Source organism: Polypterus senegalus, chromosome 8 (genome assembly GCF_016835505.1).
Source record: "Polypterus senegalus isolate Bchr_013 chromosome 8, ASM1683550v1, whole genome shotgun sequence".
NCBI classification, from domain to species: Eukaryota; Metazoa; Chordata; class Cladistia; order Polypteriformes; family Polypteridae; genus Polypterus; species Polypterus senegalus.
In genome coordinates this window covers 82,384,482-82,407,298 of record NC_053161.1, presented here as the reverse complement: position 1 = coordinate 82,407,298, position 22,817 = coordinate 82,384,482, and the positions used below count along the sequence as shown (strand labels likewise).

Below are 22,817 nucleotides of genomic sequence, written 5' to 3'. Positions count from 1 at the left end.
CTGTTGTTTCAATTTTATTAAGAAAATGAACAAAATACAATCTTTAATATGTACATTACATACAAAGTAATTCTACATCTGTAACTGGTCTACACAACATTCATGTTCAGAGTGGTACCGACATTCCTGGATTCTCCACTTGAGTGATGTAAGAGTGTGTGGGGTCTGCGGCCATTACTGGCGCTGCGCTTGTGTTGGCGGGGCCGAGCCCTTTAGTAGAGCACTGTGCGCAGCAACTCAGAGGAATTCTGTTTGTTTCATCAGTTAGCCTTACAATGTCCAAAACAAAACGCATGAACAATCACTTATGTAGGGTTAAACATTTATGAAGTGAAAGCTATCAAATCAAGACTGGAAGTTCAACTCACTGTATTCAGAAAGACAACATGAGTGACTTGGCCACTTTTTGCGGGGATCCTCTAAGCGGCAGACTCGGCGCACTTTATTAATGTTAGTAAGCACTGGTGCAACCCATGAAAAGACCCCATTTTTACTGAACCTTGAACAAGGGCAAAGCTTTATATTGGAGCTGCTTAACAACATGAAGTAATTGAATATCGATAATTGTACGTTTTTCTCCATTTTCAATGTGTCAAGTGCTTTAACATGCATTTTGATTAGGACATAAAATGCATTCCATTTTGAAGGTAATGTGCAGATGAACTAAGGAGGGAAGCGAATTCTAAGAGGAGGGCCAGGGGGAAACTTCAGGTGCCTAAAACATTTTAAGCCTACAGCTTGTGCACTGACAACAAAGAGAAAAAAAAGTAATAGTACTTAAAAAAAATATCAAAATCAAAACACTCTTTATACATGTGGGGAATTCAGATCCAATTAATTATTGGTGGGATTACCATCTTAAATGACATTAAAATAACTTTTTTGGAAAGAATTAAAGCTTAGTGACTGACCACTGCTGAGTTTTAACAGATGCGCTCTGTCTATACCTGACCTTTCCCACCTTTTCGCTCATCTCCCTGCCTTGATATTCAGTGCATTGTTAATGATTTTTCTAAAATGTCATCCCTGATCATTCCACTTGGTACTCTGAAGAGGTCCAAAGAGAGCTAGCAGATTCTTCAGGTGGAAGGTTGTTACTTAACATTAACTAATATGTGTCAATATTAAAGTTTCTTTCATATCATGCCTGCTATGTAACCTGCTTGCTAAGTCAGTGTGGTCAACACCATAATTTCCTCCCAGATATGTACAGCACCATCACGCCTGCTGGGTTTTCTGGATGATTCCACACACTTTTTCTTTAGTGGGATTTTTAATGGAAGTTTTGCTTTGCTTGGCTTTTGCAAGTTTACAATATGTGGATTAAACCGCACAAGCAAACTCAAGATGTGCTTTTCTATTACTTCATCCTTTAACCTCCTTAGCGTTAGACCCGAGGGTTACTCGGGCTGTAAAAAAACGGTGCTAAAAGTGCTAGTCCCCAGCGTCACTCAGGCAACTGTATAGATGCGTTAAGACCTGAGGATAACTCGGGGTGTAAAACTGCTAACAGCATTAGTGCCAAGTGTTACTCGGGTAATGGTATAGACACATCTTCTCCACACCTCATAACGGCGTCTCGTATAAAACATCTCTTGTCAGCATTGATGACAAAGTGAATCTGTCTTCAGGCAGTGAAACTGATAAGGATTCTGGTGAATCTGAAAGTGACATCACTCTCACATGCGCAGTTCATATTATTATTCTTCATTATTCGTATCTTTATTAGTTTCTGTACTTCTGACTTTGTACATTTAGTGTTTTGCACCTTTTACAGTAGAATAATGAGATATAATAAAAATGTCATTTCAAACCAAACAATGCAACCCTTTTTATGTGTTTTGTTTGAGAAAAACGTAACACTAAGGAGCATCAATCACATCCTGCATGGATGGTCAAGTCAGCTCAGCAGTTCATTAAACACATCTTTATCGTCATCTCACAACTTCCCTTTTATATTTGAGAGGCTTGGTGCTCAATTTATTAGTGAATTTTGTGCTCACTGCTAGTATGATCAACACCTCAAAGCTGGCCAGTTTTAACTATGGAAACCCCTATTTGTTTAAATAGGGGCTTTATAAAGAAAAGGCTAATCTGACACTTGTGTAGCTACAGTAAGAAGCCAAAAAACTGGGGTAGTGAGGTAATATGGGGTATTTCTGTTATCTTCATGTAGAAAAATGACATTTGTTGAGTTTAGTCCCCCAGTTCCAACACAGAGCACAAGTTCTGAGAGACAACAATAAAACTGGTTAGCATTTGCTGTCATACCTGCCCCAAAATCACCCAACTTTTCTTATCTCGTCGTCACAGGAGTTTTGCTTCTCTTAGGCACACTACAGGATTTCAAGGTGGAACACAAGTTCATCTTGACAAGTGCAGTTAGCATATCTCCTCAACATGACGAAAGAAGTCAGATTACGTAGCTACTTCAGAGCTTCTCAGCACAGCTTCAGATTTCTAGTATCACAAGCTTGCCACATTTTCACAGTCATTGGATGCACTGCCCGATTGCACTGGTGGCTCTGTGATTGTCTCTCTCTAAGCATGGGGGATGTTCAGCTGCAGTCTCCGCTCCTATTCTTTCATTCCGCTGTGGTAGAAAAAAAAACATGACTTTGAACAGGCAAGCTTCTTAATCTGATTGCACGGTTTCCTCATGTTCACATTGTATGTCCTGTATGTTAAGGTGGGCACTCATTGTCCATCAGCTCTCTCACATACAGGAGCCCACTACTACTTAAGACAAATTCATGTTTGGTAGCCTGCTAAGACTAAGTCACGGGGGTTGTAGCACTAAACTACAGGTAGTCACGGGTGTGTGCCATGACTAAATGAAGGCTACAATTGATGTGTACTGCAAGACTCAGGTAGTGTGAGGTTCTGAAGTATGAACAAAGGTGTGATGATGGCGTGGATATGTTTCAAGAGTGTAGAAAGGGTTGGCTAAGCATGGATTATTGTTAAAAAACCTTGTAATTTCAAAGGGCATGTACTATAATGAATACATGAAATGAAGGAAGAATAAATGGCTTTATTATCATAACGGAGGTATTTGTGTTAGTATATTTAGAAGAACACGTCAAGCCTCAAAAGCTTGAAGTCATGGTGTCTGGGAGTACTGCTGTGAATTGAAATTTACAAAGAGGGCTTCCTGAATTTTGAAGTACAATCAATATTTTCAGTGCTTTTGCAATCCCATCATCTCTACACTCAACTGCAAAATAGCAAAAAATTAAATATTAATCCAGTTTAGGGCCATAGGGGTCCAGAGCCAATCCAGACAGTAACTGGCACAAGACAGAATAAGCCATCAGTCCAATGCCCACTTGTGCATATACCCGTAGTCACACAAGGTCAAACAGGAATCACGGAGTGACCTAAGCTGCATGTTATTGGGAACTTGGGAGAAAAACCCGGGTATGCAGAGGAAAAACTATGCAACAATAGGGACAACTCGCAAACTCCACTTGGACAACAGTCAGTCACGAGATTTAAACCCACAATGCTGTATCTGAGAGAAAGGCAATACCAACCAGCATACCACCAATAATGGAAGTTAATTCAAGGAACTTGCTTGGTCATCCTTTCAACAGAGGAAAACCAATTCAGTGATAGGATATGCTCTTGTGCAATTTTGTTCTACCAGCTGTTAAGATTTGCTGGACTTTGAATAAATGAACAATTTAAGTGCGTCAACAAATTTATGTCCAACAACACTGGAAAGGTTCAAGTTATTTAAAACTGTGGAACCAAATGTTAGCTTTATGACATGGGCAAAATATCTGGTAAAACTGAGATATGTGAAGAGAATGAGAATATGCATCTCCTGTAAAACCTGACTATTTTCAGAGCAAAAGAGAACTGCAAATATGTACAAGTTGCATTAATTTATAGAGGCTGGAAGGAAGCCAAAATCTTTATGAGCAGAAAGGGCATAGGTGCTGCTCTTCTCTTCCTTTGGTTCTCCCTTCATTTGGTTTTACATGGACGATAAAAAAGCAAATAAATATTTGTAACTGTTGATGACATAAGGTGGCATCAGGTCTTCAACTAAATATGTGACACTTCTTCAGCATTATAGTGTTTTGTACACATTTGGGACATAATATAAACAAGACTGAAAATCTAATGTAGCAACTGTGTACTACAAGGCCAAAAGTCCAATAGCTGCTTTCCTATCACTGTGTGACCCTGGTCAAGTTACTAAACTAGCCTGGGTGCCACCTGTCAGGAAAACAAATCACTGTATTTAAGCCACTGTACAGTGTCCTGGTCTCTCGTATGTCAGCATCTATCACAGCAGAAGTGGTGCACTCCCAAAAGCGCAAGGTTTTGATGTCTGCTTCACCAGTGAGCAACTAAAGACGAGTGAGAAGTTGCCTTATGCAATTTAAGTTTTATGACTTAACAAGTTCAGCAAAACATTCAGTTTTACTGTAATAACACACCTCTTGTTGATTCAACGTCAAAAAAAGAATGGCCCATCATCATGTGCACAATCGGGCTTATACTGTGCTACCAATCTGGATGTTCAAGGAAACATTTCTATGTGTTTAAAAGTCTTAACTGTAAAATGTTGTATTGCTTTAGCTGACTAAAAGGGATCATAACTATCAACAAACATATTCATTTCCTGGTCTTGGGATGAAATATTTTAAGTTAAACCAATATACAGAAAATATACCAATGGCCAGTTTGACACTTCAGCAGCAAAATAACTATACCATTAAAAAAAAAAAAAAAAACTCCTTCCTTTATATGTGTAGCTCCATCTGCCTGACTTCAGTGTTCTAATTAATGTTGTACTTGCAATAGAAACTCCTTAAATTTTTGGGAATCCTCAAAATAATAAGACACATGTGCATGGTCTGTGCCAGTGTAATGGTCAAATCCCTGCAGGGATTAGATGAAAGCACAGAAATACAACAGGTCTGACAAGAATGGTTAGTAATTTTGTTAGTTTTAACATTTAAGTGAACTTTCCACTAAATAATAGCTTTTCAATAAACAAATACATTCATGTTGTCCTAAACTACTTCAAATTAAAGCGTTACAATAAAAGCAGCAACTTAAATAATGTTTGACAAGACAGTAATCAACAATCACATGTAGACAATGGTGAAGCTTATTCACAGCACCTGAAAAAATTATTTAGCGAAAGAATTGCAATATTTCACAATATTGCCTGCTGCTATAACGATGTGTACAAAGTGCTTCAATGTCTAGTGATAGCTATTGGGGGAGCAGTTAAGCACACACATAGTGTGCAATCAAATGACAAGAAATGAACTAAAGTTACAAGCATACATTTAGTTTTAAACAGGTTAAAGTTTAACAAGTTTAGCACAGATGTTTTTAACATTGGCAGAGTTGTACCGCAGAGCTGTCATTCCTGCCTCATAGCAGTAGTGTCTGCATGGCAGTTGCATGTTCTCCCCGTGCATTTGTGGATTGATTGGTATCAGAGTGTGCTTAACTGAATAGGATTATCTGTTTTAACACTGAATACTGGGACATTTGTCAGTACTGCTTCTCGATTAACTAAATCTGTTTAAGTCTATCATGTGAGTAACTTTGATCCCCAACCCGAGCCCCTGAAGATTCAAGATATGAACACGAGTGGTTGCACCACCAGATCACAATGTTTCAAAAAAGTATCTAATTTAATCCAGTTATTTTTTGTGAACTTGCACAATATTTATGGGTTTCTGTTATTGGAGTGCATGCAGGACACTCTTTTCTAATTGGCTGTATGATTGTGCCCAAAGGACAAGCACACCATCCACTATGTTTGCTTCTTGTTACACCTTCCCTGATGAAGGGGCTTTAGCTGCCTCGAAAGCTTACATTTGCAATCTATTTAGTTAGCCAATAAAGGTGTCATTCACCCTACTTTCTCCTGTATCAATCTATGGCTAACACGGTACAACACTCTACTGCTCCCTGTGACCCTAAACTGGGCTGATTAAACTTACCCCACAGCACATGCAGGATTACAGTATGTCAACAACATTCCTGTTCAGTTCTTCTCACTTCATTGCATACTATGCATGTGCTTAACCTGTGCATCACTAGCTGGCTCTAGACAATGGGAGCTTATGTGTACACAATTACCAAACGCAGCAGGCAGTGCCTTTATGAAGTTACAGAATTCTTTTGTGAAATAACCAATATTGCAAAATAAAATTACTTGAGAAATAGCACAGTAACTTTTGTTTTTATGGTGGTAATAAGCTTCCATAGACTCCATTAGAAGGAGCATAAAAACAATTTCATAAAGCTTTGGGATATATGTGGCACATATTCTCATTTTAAAAATCACAGTCAGCAAAACTAAGCGATACTTGCAAAGGTTTTGGACAAAATAATTCTTAAAATTGCTTGAGAAAATACACACTGGTAATTTCAGGCATAATTTACTCATTTCTAGTAATGTTTCAATTAATAAAATTAAATATAAGCAAAATATCAATTTTATAAAGTCCAAAAATAATTTCTTCCCAAAAAAAAAACCTCCACAATAAACACACACAAACATGCTGTAAAAGAAATCAACTTCTACAGATTCACTACAGCCTGAAATACCATGTTGAGGAGAACTGATGAGGAAAGTAGGCTTGTTACCTAAAACTATAAGATTTTTGTTTTATTACCACGCAAAAGAAAATCTTAACATTTTATACTAAATTGCTTTGTTAAACTGCATGAAAGTAAAACACAGTCATCCCAAAATGATGGCTGGTAGGTATCTCATAAATAAATAAATAAACAAACAAACAAACAAACAAACAAACAAACAAACAAACAAACATTTACAGCAATGAGTCACCAAATTCTCATTCTTTGGCTTGTTTGCTTGAGCAGTTTTCAAAGTTAACAATTAAATCCTAAAGTATATAAACAGCATTGAGGATTTAGCAACCCACTGGATGAAGTCATTCTAACTGTACCATTCTATACGACAGTCCTTAATTTAGCACTTATTATAAATTACAAATATTTTTTTGGTTTTGGGGGGGTACAGGTTTACAATGCATTTCAATCTTTAAACTAAACTTTTTCCAAGAAAACACTCTACAAAAAGTAATTGGTTTGAGTATGACAGCACACACCTTAAACAATACTCAAATGAAAACCTAACTTCAATCTCGGGCTATAATGCAACTATTTAAAAAAAACCAACATGGTCAGCTTGTTGCAACAAAACAATTCAGCTGGAAAAAGCAGGTCTTGATCTAAAATGATGACAGGATAAGATACAGTACCCAAACTGATTATCCACAGAAGGGTAATAAATCAAGTGATTTTTTTTAATAAAATGTTGCTCAGAAGCAGTGCCAGCACCATGAAACAGACAGCATGGCTCTGCAAACATTTTCAAAAACACAGTGGTAAAAATAAAGCGACAGTGCATCATTTTATGCTTTCACGGCTGTTCTGGATATCATCACACTGGATATAAATGGTCATGTCATCTATAAATGTGAAAATGGGTTTGGCACTGGGTTCACATTTCATCTTTGCAGAAGTTGAAAGGGGTTCAGTATTGCATTTTGTTTCCCATGTTCACACAAGCTTACAGTTATCACCATATTTTTCAATTATTGCACCTTACTAAAATATGAAAAATTCAATACTGTTTGACGTAAACTAATCACAGTTCTGCAAATCATCATTCTTAAAGCAAGGAGAGTGTCTAGTGTCTGCACCTACATGCCTTAAACAGAAGGCCTTATGTTCTAGAGGGTGGGGACCTTGTGCACCAAGGCACCGTTGGCTGGTCTTTACATAATAACCCAAAACATGGCAAGGAAAATCTGAACTTCAAGTCACTTTCTCATAAAAATCATGCAGCCACCATTACTTCTGTAATTAAGTTGAGACAAGAAAGCCCTTAACATCAGAAATTTTTTTTTTCATAAGAAAATGTAGAATGGTATAAACATTTTATAATGCCAGATTACAAATTGTTTATACATTATCCTTTAGTTATTATGACACGCAAAGAAAGACACAAAGTGTCAATTGTGTTTCATAAACATAATACACTATGCAGCATTCAAAATTATCTTGTAAAGTACTGTGAAAGCACATCAAAAACAAAATTAAGAAATAAAAATAGTGCTTTACAAGTTGTTAACATTATCATGAGTATACCTGCATGTCATATATTCAGTAAAAATAACTGAAAAAATAAATTAGAACATTCATGTGCACTCTGCATTAAAAATTCCAAAAAGATATTTTGACATTAAGTAAACAGGGGTCATCACACTCTTTAAATGAGAGCACAATGACCAACCACTTCCCCTACCCCCATAACAACTATTTTACATAAACCAGCACTGTACAACTAGAACTCTTTATAAAAATATTTCTAGATACTATGAAATAAAATACTAAAATGGTTTAATTCCTTTGTTTGACCTCTGCTGAGTTACAATGTAATGAGGTCCACCAAATTTCCCTTTGGAGGGGTCATGCTGTCAGGAAAGAAATTGACGAGAGTGTCAAAAAGCTGTGTTCTCTGAGCGTAGACCTGATCCACATCTGAAAAACCTAAGCAAACAGAAAAATTGGTCAGATTTGCAGTTCAGTCTATTCTGGGAATTGATTTGATTTTAAATAGCTACAAATACAGATGATAACGAAGAAATGTTTTATAAGGGTACAGAATAAGGTGCTTTCCAAACTCTCTGCCCACAATTAGCATTTTAGGTTAGTGTGAATGTAATATAACCTGGAGTGAACAGTTAATTTTAAAGCACCTTATTTGAAAAATGAGTTCACATTTATAAGAACAAAAATCTTCCTGAAATGCCCTTTTTATTTACTACACTCTCTTTCGGATGTCTAGATGACAAAACTCATCAATCTGCAAAATGACTGATTGTTGCAAGATTGTCTGAAGAAGGGGCCCGAGTTGCCTCGAAAGCTTACATATTGAAATCTTTTTAGTTAGCCAATAAAAAGTGTCATTTTGCTTGGCTTTCCTCTACGTTCATAATGGCAAACATGGTACAACACCCTAGTACATCAATCTGCAACAAAGTGCAAATGTATTACTTACCTTTACATTTCACTAAAATAAACAGAATCTTTTTAATGGCTAACTATTATGCAATATTTTGCAATGTAATAAATTTAAAACCTGAAATATCACACACTTCTGTCTTCGGTAAATATACAAAAACACTGAATAAAACTGCAGATGGCACAATACCACTAAGTAATTTCTGATAAAAATATTGGAATGTCAACAATCTGCCACAACCAATTTAATACTTTTCACTTTTAATAATTGCTAAACTTGAAATGAGCTATTCTTACCAATGCACTTCATTTAAGATACGTTGCTCAAACTACAGGGAGAAACACAACAACATGACTAATTCAAAGCTTGACCCTTTGTTTTATTCATTTGTACTCTCACTAAAATACATACATTTCTTAAAATTTAGATTTCAGCAAAATAAGAATTTTAAATAAACAAATTTCAATTCTAATTTATTAGTACTTAGATGTCAACCTTAAACAAACAGGATTATTTGGTTGACACCTTTATCCAAGGCAACTTTCAGCATTTGAGAAACACAACTGGTTACACTAATCAGAGCACAGGCAGGTGAAGTGACTTGCTCATAGTCACACAGTACCAGAAGCAGAATTTGAACCCACAGCTTCAGTGACATGTTGTGGTTATTAACCATTTAAAAAATTCAGTTTTTTTCCTTGTCTTCTCAGAGAGTCAAGGCTGGGGGGCTGTCAAGAGGCAGGGCCTGTTAAAGCCCATTGCGGCACTTCCTGTGTGATTTTGGGCTATACAAAAATAAACTGTATTGTATTGTATTGTAGTTTAAATCTAACAATGATAACTGTACATAACCTTTTCACGTTGCCTCCTAACTTTTAATAAGTTTAAAAAAAATCATTACTTTTTGGCTCATCTCTTAAAAAGATTCCTCCCCTCTACTGACTGTAGTACCAATGGATTTTTGAAGTGCCAACTTAATCTTTATGTTATGAATTATGTTAGAGGCAGTGATAAAGAGTCTTTAACTCTCCATACTAGGATTATCAAATTAGTCAAAAATTAAGACTGAAATGTTATACTAAAAGTAAGCATGTATTCGAATATAGCTTAAAATTCTAGGTGCTACATGTACATTTGTACTATAATTAATATTTTTTCTCTCTTTGCCTTTGTAAAGTATTACAGTAATCCCTCGCTATATCACGCTTTGACTTTCGCGGTTTCACTCTATCGCGGATTTTAAATGTAAGCACATCTAAATATATATCACAGATTTTTCGCTGGTTCGCGGATTTCTGCAGACAGTGGGTCTTTTAATTTATGCTACACGCTTCCTCAGTTTGTTTGCCCTGTTGATTTCATACAAGGGACGCTATTGGCGGATGGCTTAGAAGCTACCCAATCAGAGCATGTATTACATATTAACTAAAACTCCTCAATGCTATAAGATATGCATCCCGCGCGGAGCTTGACTGTTTGCTTGTCTCTGCTTCTCTCTCACCCTCTCTGACATTCTCTGCGCCTGACGGAGGGGCTGTGAGCAGAGGTGCTGTTTGCTTAAAAGATACTGACGCTCCTCTAAAAAAATGCTGCTTTATTGCGGTGCTCGGCATATTTAAAAGCACAAAAGCACACGTATTGATTTTTTGATTGTTGCTTTAATCTCTCTCTCTCTCTGACGTTCTCTGCGCCTGACGGAGGAGATGTGAGCAGAGGGGCTGTTTGCACAGAGGCTGTTTGCTTAGAAGATCCTGACGCTCCTCTAAAAATGCCTCGGCAAACTTAAAAGCACAAGTATTGATTTTTTGATTGTTTGCTTTTCTTTGCGAGCGCTCTCTCTCTCTCCCTCTGAAATTCTCTGCTCCTGAAGAGAAGAAGATCTATTTGCATTCTTTTAATTGTGAGAAAGAACTGTCATCTCTGTCTTGTCATAGAGGACAGTTTAAACTTTTGACTAAAGGGTGTTATTTCATGTCTAGAGGGCTCTAATAATGTTAACAGTGTGGGAGAGTTTATAAGGGCTTAAAATATATAAAAATAACCACACAAACATATGGTTTCTACTTCGCGGATTTTCGTCTATCGCGGGGGGTTCTGGAACGCAACCCCCGCGATCGAGGAGGGATTACTGTACATGCTTTTGACTTATGAAGTTAAGAGAAACAACTGAATACTTACAGTAAATGTGGTTTACTGCTCTGTCTGTAACCTAATGGATTTTGCTGCATGCTTAAACATGACACCACACTCAATAAGTCTTCCATTTTCCAGCTATACTTCTTTTTGGTCATAGAGGTTGGACGATGTAGTGAAATTTCCCCTCTCCCTTATATATAAAAATGTTAAGCACACAAGAGTCTCAAAGAGAGTTTGTTTTAGAATCAAATCAGATACTTTTTCACTCCCTGCCTCAAGTCACACAACCCCCCAATATTAAATACTGGTTGTTAAAAAAAAAAAAAAAGGTTGTATCAGCCCAATGCAGATACTGTGTATCCAAACAATGCAATATCTAGTTGAAACCTTTGCATTTAAAATTTTATGTAGAATTAAATGAACAAACAAAAAACCATACACAAAAAAATATTTGAAAACAAAAAGATTCCTTTTCTTTCTTCTCAGAGAAGCTGTATTGTTTTTAAAAGATAACCCCCATCTGTATACTCTTTTCACATTTACCTATTCATTAGTCTTCAGAGACCTGTATGGAAATGTAAAATTTCATACATTTACAATATACATATTTCTGCACTACACTCTAATAAGGCATTTCAATGTAAGATTAACAAATATAAAATAAATTAATTAATTAAAAATAAATAATTCATAGCTTCACTTTGCCACTTACCCAATGGGATAAAATCTGAGCTTGATTTGAAAAGTGCAGATGCCAAGAGCTGAAACTAAATTAAAAATATATATATAAAATGTAATACTTTAATAGTCAGTATTTTACATGTATTAATTACACATTACTCATGTAGACAATTTGTCAGGATTGACACCTACAGAAAAAGAGAGACTAAACGAACAGTTGTTCAATTTAGTCTTACAGACTTTTAATTCCATTTTTTATGTATTATTGGATTGTTGACCATCAAAAACCAGTTTTCTGGAAGAGTTCAGAAAATTTTTAGACTAAGACATAACATCTCTAAAGACTATGTTTTAAAGCAATGGAAATACTGGTCCGAATTGGCCTAGTAACCACAGAATTCAATGAAGCCTTTTAATAGGATCAGATTCACTAGGGTAACATATTTTTCATTATTTAAGATGACTTGTATGATTATCTTGCTCACCAAACAAATGAAAAAAGCATGAAACTTTGGTACCCTTTTCTCTCTCAGAAGTTCAAGTACAACCAATCAAAAATGAATAAATAGTTCAATGTGGACAAATATCAATACTGGGTTATACCATGCTAAAAAAATGTTCATGATGGCAACCACTGGTGCCATATCACAAGGGGAGCCCTTCAATAACCTCTAAGTGTGTTTTGAGGGGAGTGACAAATAGATTTAATAACAAAAAAAAAATAAAAAACACAGGCTATTCCAGGTAAGCTTATGGAAATCTTTATGATCTACTGTGGCCTCAATTTTAAGCATTCTTGTGTGTATGAATAATTTGTTGTATATTTTGATAAACATGCTATGTTTTTGTTTCAACATTCATAACCTGTGATTTTTAGTAGACAGAGCTAGGGTTTTTCTAAATCATTTTACAATGAGTAATAATTAGTGCTGGGCGGTATACCGGTTCATACTGAAACCGTTTTTTATTTTTGTTAGGATATGGATTTTTCTTATACCGCAACACCATTCACAGCGGGAAACTGTTTAAGGGGGACCTTTTTCACTGCTCCACCGTTAAACACATACCACAGAATACATGTGTCAGTGGAAGTGTTGCACGGGGGCTCTTTTTCACTGCTACATCGCTAAACAGGCATACAATGGAGTACATGCGGTAGTGAAAGTATTGCGCAGTGAAAATGGACAGCCAAGCTGCACTTGTTTCATTTTTTTTTTTCAATACTGTGTAATCTACCTGGGTACTATGTAATAGTGTGACGACATGTTGACTTTATTCTCGACGCTCATGATGAGAATAAAGTCGTCATGTTGACTTAATTCTCGTAATGTCATTAAAGTAGAACATAAACTTCATCTTAAAATGAATATTTAACTTACTAGATTTTCTCAAACCCCGTCATAAGTTATGTAGCACATTAAATGCTTTATGTTAAGTGTTCCCCAAGCCATGTTAATCGCTACATGCTTCTTAAACTGACTTCCTCTTGTACTAAGAGGAGGCGTAGGCAGCACACAGAATACATGATATTTCTTCTCCTTGAACATTTAGAATGCTAAGAAAAGTACTTTATATAATTTTCATGATGAAATGCATTAAAGCATGTATTAATTATGTGGGGGCATGCTTCGGCATGCTTCATTTTCCTTTCAAAGTCATGTAGGATGTGGGGTTTTGTTATGCTATATTGACCCTGCTAGTGTATGTATTGCTCGTATTCACCCTGTGATGTGCTGGCGCCTCGGTCAGGATTTTCTCCTCCCTCGCACACAATGCTTGCTGGGATGGGCGCAATCCTGAATGGATGGCATATTTAAACACGTATAATGAAGATCTTAACACTCCGTGGTCTAAGTTTAAAAGTAGTTTTCATTTCACAAAGACGTTTTATCGTGTAGTGATTGGTTATGTGGAGAAAGAAAAAGGATAGGAACTGGGGGTTTGGTACGTCAGATAGAGACAGCATGCATGCAATAAAGAAAGCCTGCTCAGAACAACATCCATTGATTTCCATGTTCGTGTCTCCAACCACCAGATCACGAACCCAACATTTACACAATATTTAAGTTAAACCTGTGTGATAGTTTTTTGAAGCCTCGTCACACCTGCCATAAAGTGTACACTGAACGTACACCTGGGGACCCCTTACTGTGAGGTAGCAGCACTACCACCTCACTACCGTGCATGTTTAATACCTGCTTTAATGCATTTCATCATGAAAATGATATCAAGTATTTATCTTAGCATTCTAAATTTTCAGACAGCAGGAATATCATGAAGTGAATGTATTCTCTGCTGCGATCCCTGCCTGCGCATGCCCTTAGTGCGGAGGAAGTCAGTTTAAGAAGCGCTTAGCGATTAACAACTGGGTTGGGGAATACAACACAAAGTATTATTACTGGAAGTTGCACTATTATTTATTTTAATGATATTATTTATTAGTTTAAATATTATGCAGTTTAATGATGGTAATGATGGTAAAGTCACTTTAACATGTCAGTGGACAGAGATTGTTAATATTAACAGAAAGTGTAGCTGGTTTACAAAAAATATTCACTATTCCTTTTCTAAGACATGTTCAGTGAAAAGCAGTAAAATTTTGAAAAATACTGTGATATAGAATTTTGGTCATACCGCCCAGCACTAGTAATAATGTCTTACATAGCAAATACAATCAACCTAATCTGTACTTCTTTGTTATACTGGAAGAAAACCCCAATATTCTGACCATGCTTTCTTAGATTGCAGTACAATTCCAAAAACTGCACAGAGACAGGAAAATAAAAATTCCTCATAGTATTAATAAGTCACTTTTAAGATAAAAGGTAACTAACAATAGTCATTGATGGTTTACCATAATACTTAGTGAGAATTTAGCAAACAGTTTAATCATTAACCAATTTATAAATTTTAAACATAATTAGATACTGAAGTGCAAAAAGAAAAAAAAAAAAACATTCCATTTATGGGTATCTATGAAATAATGGACAAATGATGTAATACAATTGACCATCACACTTTAAGCCAAATGCTGTACAAGTCAAAACAGACCAAATACTGTATATGTAAGATAAGGAGCACCTTTTTTAAAAAAACACGGTCAATACATTCTGCACTTCCAGAGGGATACCTAACAGGCTAATGCAAAGAATAAATCCTAGCCAACTAATTTCTACTCATAATTTAAAAGGTGACCACACAAATACGGACCCCTAACCTTTAATAAGACCTACTTTTTTATCCACTAGTCAAGCTATATATATACAACAGTGAAGGGCAGACCACAAAGTGTTCATTAATCCTAGTGGATATTTACATGGACTTGATTATTTTCAAGTGAGAGAATGTAACCTCACACAAACAGGTTTACCCAAGCAGGCATCTTAATAGTACACTGTCTTAGCTTGCAATACGTCTCCAACAGCAGCTCCTAGAATACCCTCTTTGTCTCAGCTATTGTCCTAACATTTGCATATAATTTTTTTTAAGTGAAAACTTAATTCTCCACTGGTGATGTCAGAGCAACTCCCCTTATGACTTTCAAACCTAAACCTAGGCAAAACAATAAGCACATGTATGCAACAGAGAGTTAGTGAAATGTGTTTTGAGTGACAGGATTTAAGCATGTTCAATTTAACAAACACTATCAAGCTCGGTTGCATTTTTGTCCTTACAATCAAGCTCTGAAAGAACATAATTCAAGTAGTACTGATATTGTCACTGAAGCTTACTTGAACACACTTGTAATTTCTTTTGAAAAGGCTGATACAGCTGATCATGTCAATAGCAATTTATATTGTCCTGCTGATCCACCTTAAGCAGATTGGACAGGTTTGTAAGAAATACTAATCCCCAAAACCACTGGTGCTAAAAATATGTAGATGACATGAAATATTCAATTTACGGCAACAGCTCTCTAAACCTCACCAAATATTTGTCTGTTGAACCATCACATAAAAGTGTGCAATACTGAGTCCATGCCATCTGCATGTGTCTCCTTCATGCACAAACAAAACTGTTTAAAAAAAAAAAAATGTTCACATCAATCAAAAAAGAAATTTGCATTACAGTAATGCTTATTAAAGCTGCAATCAGACATTCACTGGCTTTTCAAAAACAAATGTTTACATTTATAGTGGCTTTTACCTCCTTTGTCTCTTCAGGGTCTGAATGATCCACTGTTGAAGACAAGTCATTTTGTAAATATTTCAATGCATTCAGAGGCTCACTCTGGGCTTTTTCTTCAAACCTATTGAAATTACAAAGAATATAAAAGCCAATTAGATCATATAACAACAATCCTAGGTAACCTTTATCAAATTAACTTAGCCTTATTATTCTAATCATTCATAACATCACTCAGACTTACTTAAAATCTAGCCATATTTCAATGAAAGTGAAAACAGCTGGGGAAAAGTTTTAATTTTGAATCTCAAAAGTAAGATACTAATCAAATTAATACTCTATAACAAATTTAGAGTCACTTCATAAAACTACTAACAAAACAAATTAAAACATTAGGCATGTTCACATAAATCTACGTAAACAAACAAGCTTTTAATAATATTGGGAATAACAAATTGAAAATGATAATCTTAGTTTAAATGCATTTTGAAATACGTAAACTATTCAGTTCCTGAGTACAATGCCTTCACTTTTAAAAATGAGAAAAATTAAGACAAACTAAGTGCCCATAAATAATTACGTACAAAAAAATGAAAGCCTCCTAAAACAAAAATTCATAGTTTCATTTAAATGGATTAGGTAATATACAGAACACTAGACTTTTGAGAATTTTGTCATTCAATCCTGTTACCCTGGATTGTCTAGTTTTCTAAATATTTGTTTTTCCCCATTGTAGGCTCAAATTGTAGGACACCAGCCCATCGCATTTTAAACATAGTAACTAACCTAGCAAACACATTAGACTGTAAAAGGAAACCTATGTAGACACAAGGAAAAATTTGCCACCTTCACTCAAAAAACAAGGAATAATTACACTCATGCAGACACTATTCCATTTTCAAAGGAAGTTTGAAATTGCAGAATAGTGAAAAGTAAAAAACATTGACTAAACACCTGCATCAAGAATGATAATGTACATGTGCTGCTTTTGTCGACTAAGGTTCCTGGTAGTTGGCTACACATAGAAAAGATAAAAAAGTGAACTATTTCAGCATTTGTGCTGTAGATATTATAAAGGAATACTCAGAAGCTAAGTGAGCACATTTATACATGTTAAAAATGCATTCTAAATAGGGTTACTGTATGTATATTCTGAGCAGGAAATAATGTCAGTTTTATTATCTCTGCATACTGCGAGTGCTACACAAATGGTGGTTTGTTAAGTGCTATTACAAATGTTTTGCCTGTATTTCACCTTGCCTTGAGTAAACAAAATCGCAAAATAAGCATTCTGATTACTTTATTGAGAAACTAGAAAAATGTGAAGTACTGCCTTAAAATGTTTATTAAGAACAAAATTAAACCTTTTTAAACTCAGGGAAAATATACCAATAATTATTTGTTAAGGATCTCTTTGTATACCACATTGTGAGTTAGGCCCTCCAGTTGCAATATGACCAAGCTATGCGCTGAGCTTACTCTTGAGCGTGCAACGTACAGTTGGCCATGTGAACAGTAATCTTGTTTCAAATCTCACAGCTTGGATTGCTGCTGTCATAATCAGTTTGAGTTTCATGGTTTGTTTCAATTACGACAGTATTTGTAGGACTTGTGTTGAAGAGACATTCGGCATCTGTCAAGCGTTGTAAGTATACAACCGGTTTCATCGATAACTTCACATCTAGCTTTTGAGAGTTTAAACATTCATAAACATCAAAGTGTCCACTACTGAAATCGTCACCTGTCATTCTAAGATGTTTAAGAGGCATTGGCGGTTTTCGAAAGGTGTAAAATGTTTGTCCATTTCGGTACACTTGAAAGCGACAACCAAACAATTTAGCGGCAGCCATCAACTCACATGCAGAACCATAGGTGAAGGGCTTAAGCATTTCACTCTTATAGTTCTCCTGTGTAGTATAATCATCTCCTGTACCGTCATCAGTCCACACCTCGAACCTGTCCCAGTCATTCAATACATAAGACACAATGTTCCTCCGGATATCAAGAGTGAGCCTGATATGGCCATGCAATATGTAACAACAAGAATGGAAAAGGTAGGTGCCATCTCCGGGCATGGAAACCACTCGGTAAGTGACAGTTCTTTGATCGATGGTGATCACCTCGATAGACATGGTAATGGGGGTTGGAATGATAAAGGAAATGGGTACCTGAGCAATGTAAAGTAAGTCTAAAATACCTATACAATAACTATAATTGTAATAAACAAACAATAAAACAGCGGAGAAGCCGTGGATTAAACAAAAAGGCTGTAGTTATCAGTAGGGAGACGTGAATCCCGTGGCGAAGCAAGGAAGGGAATGTAGAGACCGGAGCGACGGACGGTCTTATATAGGCAGGCAGCCAACAACGGGGAGGCGTTGGGATGGGGACCAACGCCGCCACACGTGACCGAGCTGCAGGCTATGGACGATATATGTACGTAAGTAGGATTCAGTTAGCGTTGGGAACCCGTGTAACAAATTTCTTGAAGATGGGCCCATAAGTAACAAAGACTGTTGAAAAGTTCAATATGGCGGCCGACAGTGGCATCATACCACCGAAATAAGTACGTACATTGGTTTCGGTTGGTGCAGAGAAGCCGCCTATCAAATTTCGAGAAGATCGGGCCATAAATAAGAAAGTTCAACATGGCGGACGTTGTTGACCGTTATGACAATTAAGCGTAGAATTTCGAAATGAAACCTGTTTAACTTTTGTAAGTAAGCTGTAAGGAATGAGCCTGCCAAATTTCAGCCTTCTACCTACACGGGAAGTTGGAGAATTAGTGACGTTGGAAAGTTCAATATGGCGGCCGACAGTGGTGTCATATCAACAAAATAAGTATGTACATCGGTTTCCGTTAAAAGTTTAATATGGCGGCCGACAGTGGCATCATCCCACCGAAATAAGTATGTACATTGGTTTCAGTTAGCGCAGGGAAGCCGCTTACCAAATTTCATGAAGATGGGGCCATAAATAAAAAGTTCAACATGGCGGACGCTTGTCGATCCGTATCGACCGTTACATGTAGAATTTCGAAATGAAACCTGCTTAACTTTTGTAAGTAAGCTGTAAGGAATAAGCCTGCCAAATTTCAACTTTCTACCTACATGGGAAGTTGGAGAATTAGTGATGAGTCAGTGAGTGAGTGAGTCAGTCAGTATAGATTAATGTATATTTGTGTATCAAGTACTTGTACTTTAGCCTTTCATGTATACCACCATTTTAAGTGTGATGGTGGGTTCTATTATGTGGAAAGCAAACATGTACTGTTTGTGGTGTATATTGGAAAATCGATTGCACATTCCAGTGTGATAAGGAGATCAAGTCAGTGAAAGTTTCACTGGAAGAACTATGGAAACAATGTCAATTAGGGCACGAAGCTCCTGATGAAGTTATAATGGTTTGTACATAGTTCATAGGCAGTTTTGTTGGCTATAAAAAATAGTCACTTTTGGATAAATCTATAAAGCATGCAAAATGATGCAACTCTAGTGTGTCTAATATGCTGAATGCAATATGTACCATGACTAATTACTCAAAGCAATTTATAAATAACAGTGGAATAGGCAGTTTAGTAATTCAGGCATAAAATTATAAAATATCTTGCAAATGAAACAAGGGTGAATTTCAGAAAAGTGGGTAATTTAACCCATGTAATGGGCATATAAAAGATGTCAGCGGACATACTCCACAGCAGATATGCACATGCTTGGAGTGCATGTCTAGAAATCTTCTCCCGACCTACACTTTGATTTTGTTCACGCTCTTCAGAAAGTTCTTACTTTATTTAAAGATAGCAGAAAAACCTAAACTCCAGGGGAGTTGTATTTATGTCACCTGTTTGTGTTGCTGATGTCAAAATTTAAAAACATGTTAAGCTCATCCTTTGTTGCTGCACATATTTCTTTACTCTTAATAGTGTGCGACTGTCTGTATACTGTGTGTGTCTCAATGGTTTCAGTACTAGGGTGTTGTACCGTGTTAGCCATTATGAATGTAGTGAGAAGTCCAGAAAAATGACACCTTTTATTGCCTTAAGAAGTGGGCTGAGTTGCCTCGACAGCTTGCATATTGTAATCTTTTTAGTTAGCCAATAAAAGGTGTCATTTTGCTTGACTTCTCAATGGTTTCAGAAATACTTAGCTATTTCTAACTTATAATTATTCTTTACTGCCAACCAACATGTTTCTTTTTGCTCTTACATTTAAACATTGAATAGACAGCTTTAAGCAGGAAACGGACTTCACTATACATCCATGTTTCATAAGAGGTAGAGTTTAAATTTCTCTTAAGGTTACAACCAGTGCGTTTACATGCACTTTGAAAACCTGGTTATTCCTAGAAACCAGGTTTCTACAATGCCATGTAAACTTATTCTGGTTAGAGAAACCAGGTTATTGGTGTCCAAGAAACCTAGTTATGAGATGCAGATTTCTCTGCGAGTAAGACACAACATCACATTATTTGACATCCACTCACAAAGGAGTTAAAAGAAACAACAGATAGCAAACTGGTCAAACAGTAGGACTCTTCCAAATGAGACATCTAATTATTGTACAAGTGTGAAGTGTAATTGACCCAAGCTTTAAATATTAAACATGTGGTAACCACTGACACCAATCACTGTTTCCATATCTGTAGATTTTTAAAGATAAATACATGGAGGCACAATACACTAAGACAAATAGAAATTTCTTTGCAAATGAGAAGGCAGCAAAACAATATCAAGCGAGTGACGCATACAAGCATATTCATAAGTGCAGCTACTGCGGAAACAAAGCATACGGTGGAAAAAGTCAATGTCCAGCTAAAGAAAGACAGTGTAAAAAAAAACAAAAAAAAACCCATGCATGCAGTGTGTGATGTCTCAAATAAAGAGGAAGACAAGCTGTTTATTGATGCAGTAAGAAAGGAATCGATGAATGAAACCTGTTATCTTTACAACGGTTGACAAACACGGAATTTAACTTGAACACAACACATCCTCCAAATACGAACCTGATTGAAAGAAATAATGATAATCAAATCCTTGATAACAGCAACACTCATAACAGTCACAAAACAATTACATTGACAATCATGTTACATTATTTTTAAAATGTTCCTTCTTTAACACACTCATGTTACATTATTATGCGAAGCGAGGGTATTTTGATATATATATATATATATATATATATATAGTGGTGTGAAAAACTATTTGCCCCCTTCCTGATTTCTTATTCTTTTGCATGTTTGTCACACAAAATGTTTCTGATCATCAAACACATTTAACCATTAGTCAAATATAACACAAGTAAACACAAAATGCAGTTTTTAAATGATAAGTTTTTATTATTTAGGGAGAAAAAAAATCCAAACCTACATGGCCCTGTGTGAAAAGTAATTGCCCCTGAACCTAATAACTGGTTGGGCCACCCTTAGCAGCAATAACTGCAATCAAGCGTTTGCGATAACTTGCAATGAGTCTTTTACAGCTCTGGAGGAATTTTGGCCCACTCATCTTTGCAGAATTGTTGTAATTCAGCTTTATTTGAGGGTTTTCTAGCATGAACCGCCTTTTTAAGGTCATGCCATAGCATCTCAATTGGATTCAGGTCAGGACTTTGACTAGGCCACTCCAAAGTTTTCATTTTGTTTTTCTTCAGCCATTCAGAGGTGGATTTGCTGGTGTGTTTTGGGTCATTGTCCTGTTGCAGCACCCAAGATCGCTTCAGCTTGAGTTGACGAACAGATAGCCGGACATTCTCCTTCAGGATTTTTTGGTAGACAGTAGAATTCATGGTTCCATCTATCACAGCAAGCCTTCCAGGTCCTGAAGCAGCAAAACAACCCCAGACCATCACACTACCACCAAAATATTTTACTGTTGGTATGATGTTCTTTTTCTGAAATGCTGTGTTCCTTTTACGCCAGATGTAACGGGACATTTGCCTTCCAAAAGTTTAACTTTTGTCTCATCAGTCCACAAGGTATTTTCCCAAAAGTCTTGGCAATCATTGAGATGTTTCTAGCAAAATTGAGACGAGCCCTAATGTTCTTTTGCTTAACAGTGGTTTGCGTCTTGGAAATCTGCCATGTAGACCGTTTTTGCCCAGTCTCTTTCTTATGGTGGAGTCGTGAACACTGACCTTAATTGAGGCAAGTGAGGCCTGCAGTTCTTTAGACGTTGTCCTGGGGTCTTTGTGACCTCTCGGATGAGTCGCCTCTGCGCTCTTGGGGTAATTTTGGTGGCCGCCACTCCTGGGAAGGTTCACCACTGTTCCATGTTTTTGCCTTTTGTGGATAATGGCTCTCACTGTGGTTCGCTGGAGTCCCAAAGCTTTAGAAATGGCTTTATAACCTTTACCAGACTGATAGATCTCAATTACTTCTGTTCTCATTTGTTCCTGAATTTCTTTGGATCTTGGCATGATGTCTAGCTTTTGAGGTGCTTTTGGTCTACTTCTCTGTCAGGCAGCTCCTATTGAAGTGATTTCTTGACTGAAACAGGTGTGGCAGTATCAGGCCTGGGGGTGGCTACGGAAATTGAACTCAGGTGTGATACACCACAGTTAGGTTATTTTTAACAAGGGGGCAATTACTTTTTCACACAGGGCCATGTAGGTTTGGATTTTTTTTCTCTCTAAATAATAAAAAGCATCATTTAAAAACTGCATTTTATGTTTACTTGTGTTATATTTGACTACTGGTTAAATGTGTTTGATGATCAGAAATATTTTGTGTGACAAACATGCAAAAGAATAAGAAATCAGGAAGGGGGCAAATAGTTTTTCACACCACTATATATATATATCCCGATGTACATACTATGAAATAAATGAACCACACGCCG

The 22,817-nt window shown here is 36.5% G+C and overlaps 1 protein-coding gene across 1 annotated transcript in view; it reads right to left on the bottom strand.

The window, feature by feature from the left end:
* Position 1: 1 nt before the first annotated feature.
* mkln1 (muskelin 1, intracellular mediator containing kelch motifs) overlaps positions 2 to 22,817 on the bottom strand; it is a 108,183-nt gene continuing 85,367 nt past the window's right edge. Inside the window, exons 16-18 of the mRNA XM_039761355.1 lie at positions 16,001 to 16,103; positions 11,886 to 11,940; positions 2 to 8,562 (exon numbers count right to left, since the gene is read on the bottom strand). Of these exons, the coding sequence (XP_039617289.1) occupies positions 8,441 to 8,562; positions 11,886 to 11,940; positions 16,001 to 16,103 (280 nt within the window). The 3' untranslated portion in view covers positions 2 to 8,440. The remainder of the gene's footprint in view (positions 8,563 to 11,885; positions 11,941 to 16,000; positions 16,104 to 22,817) is intronic.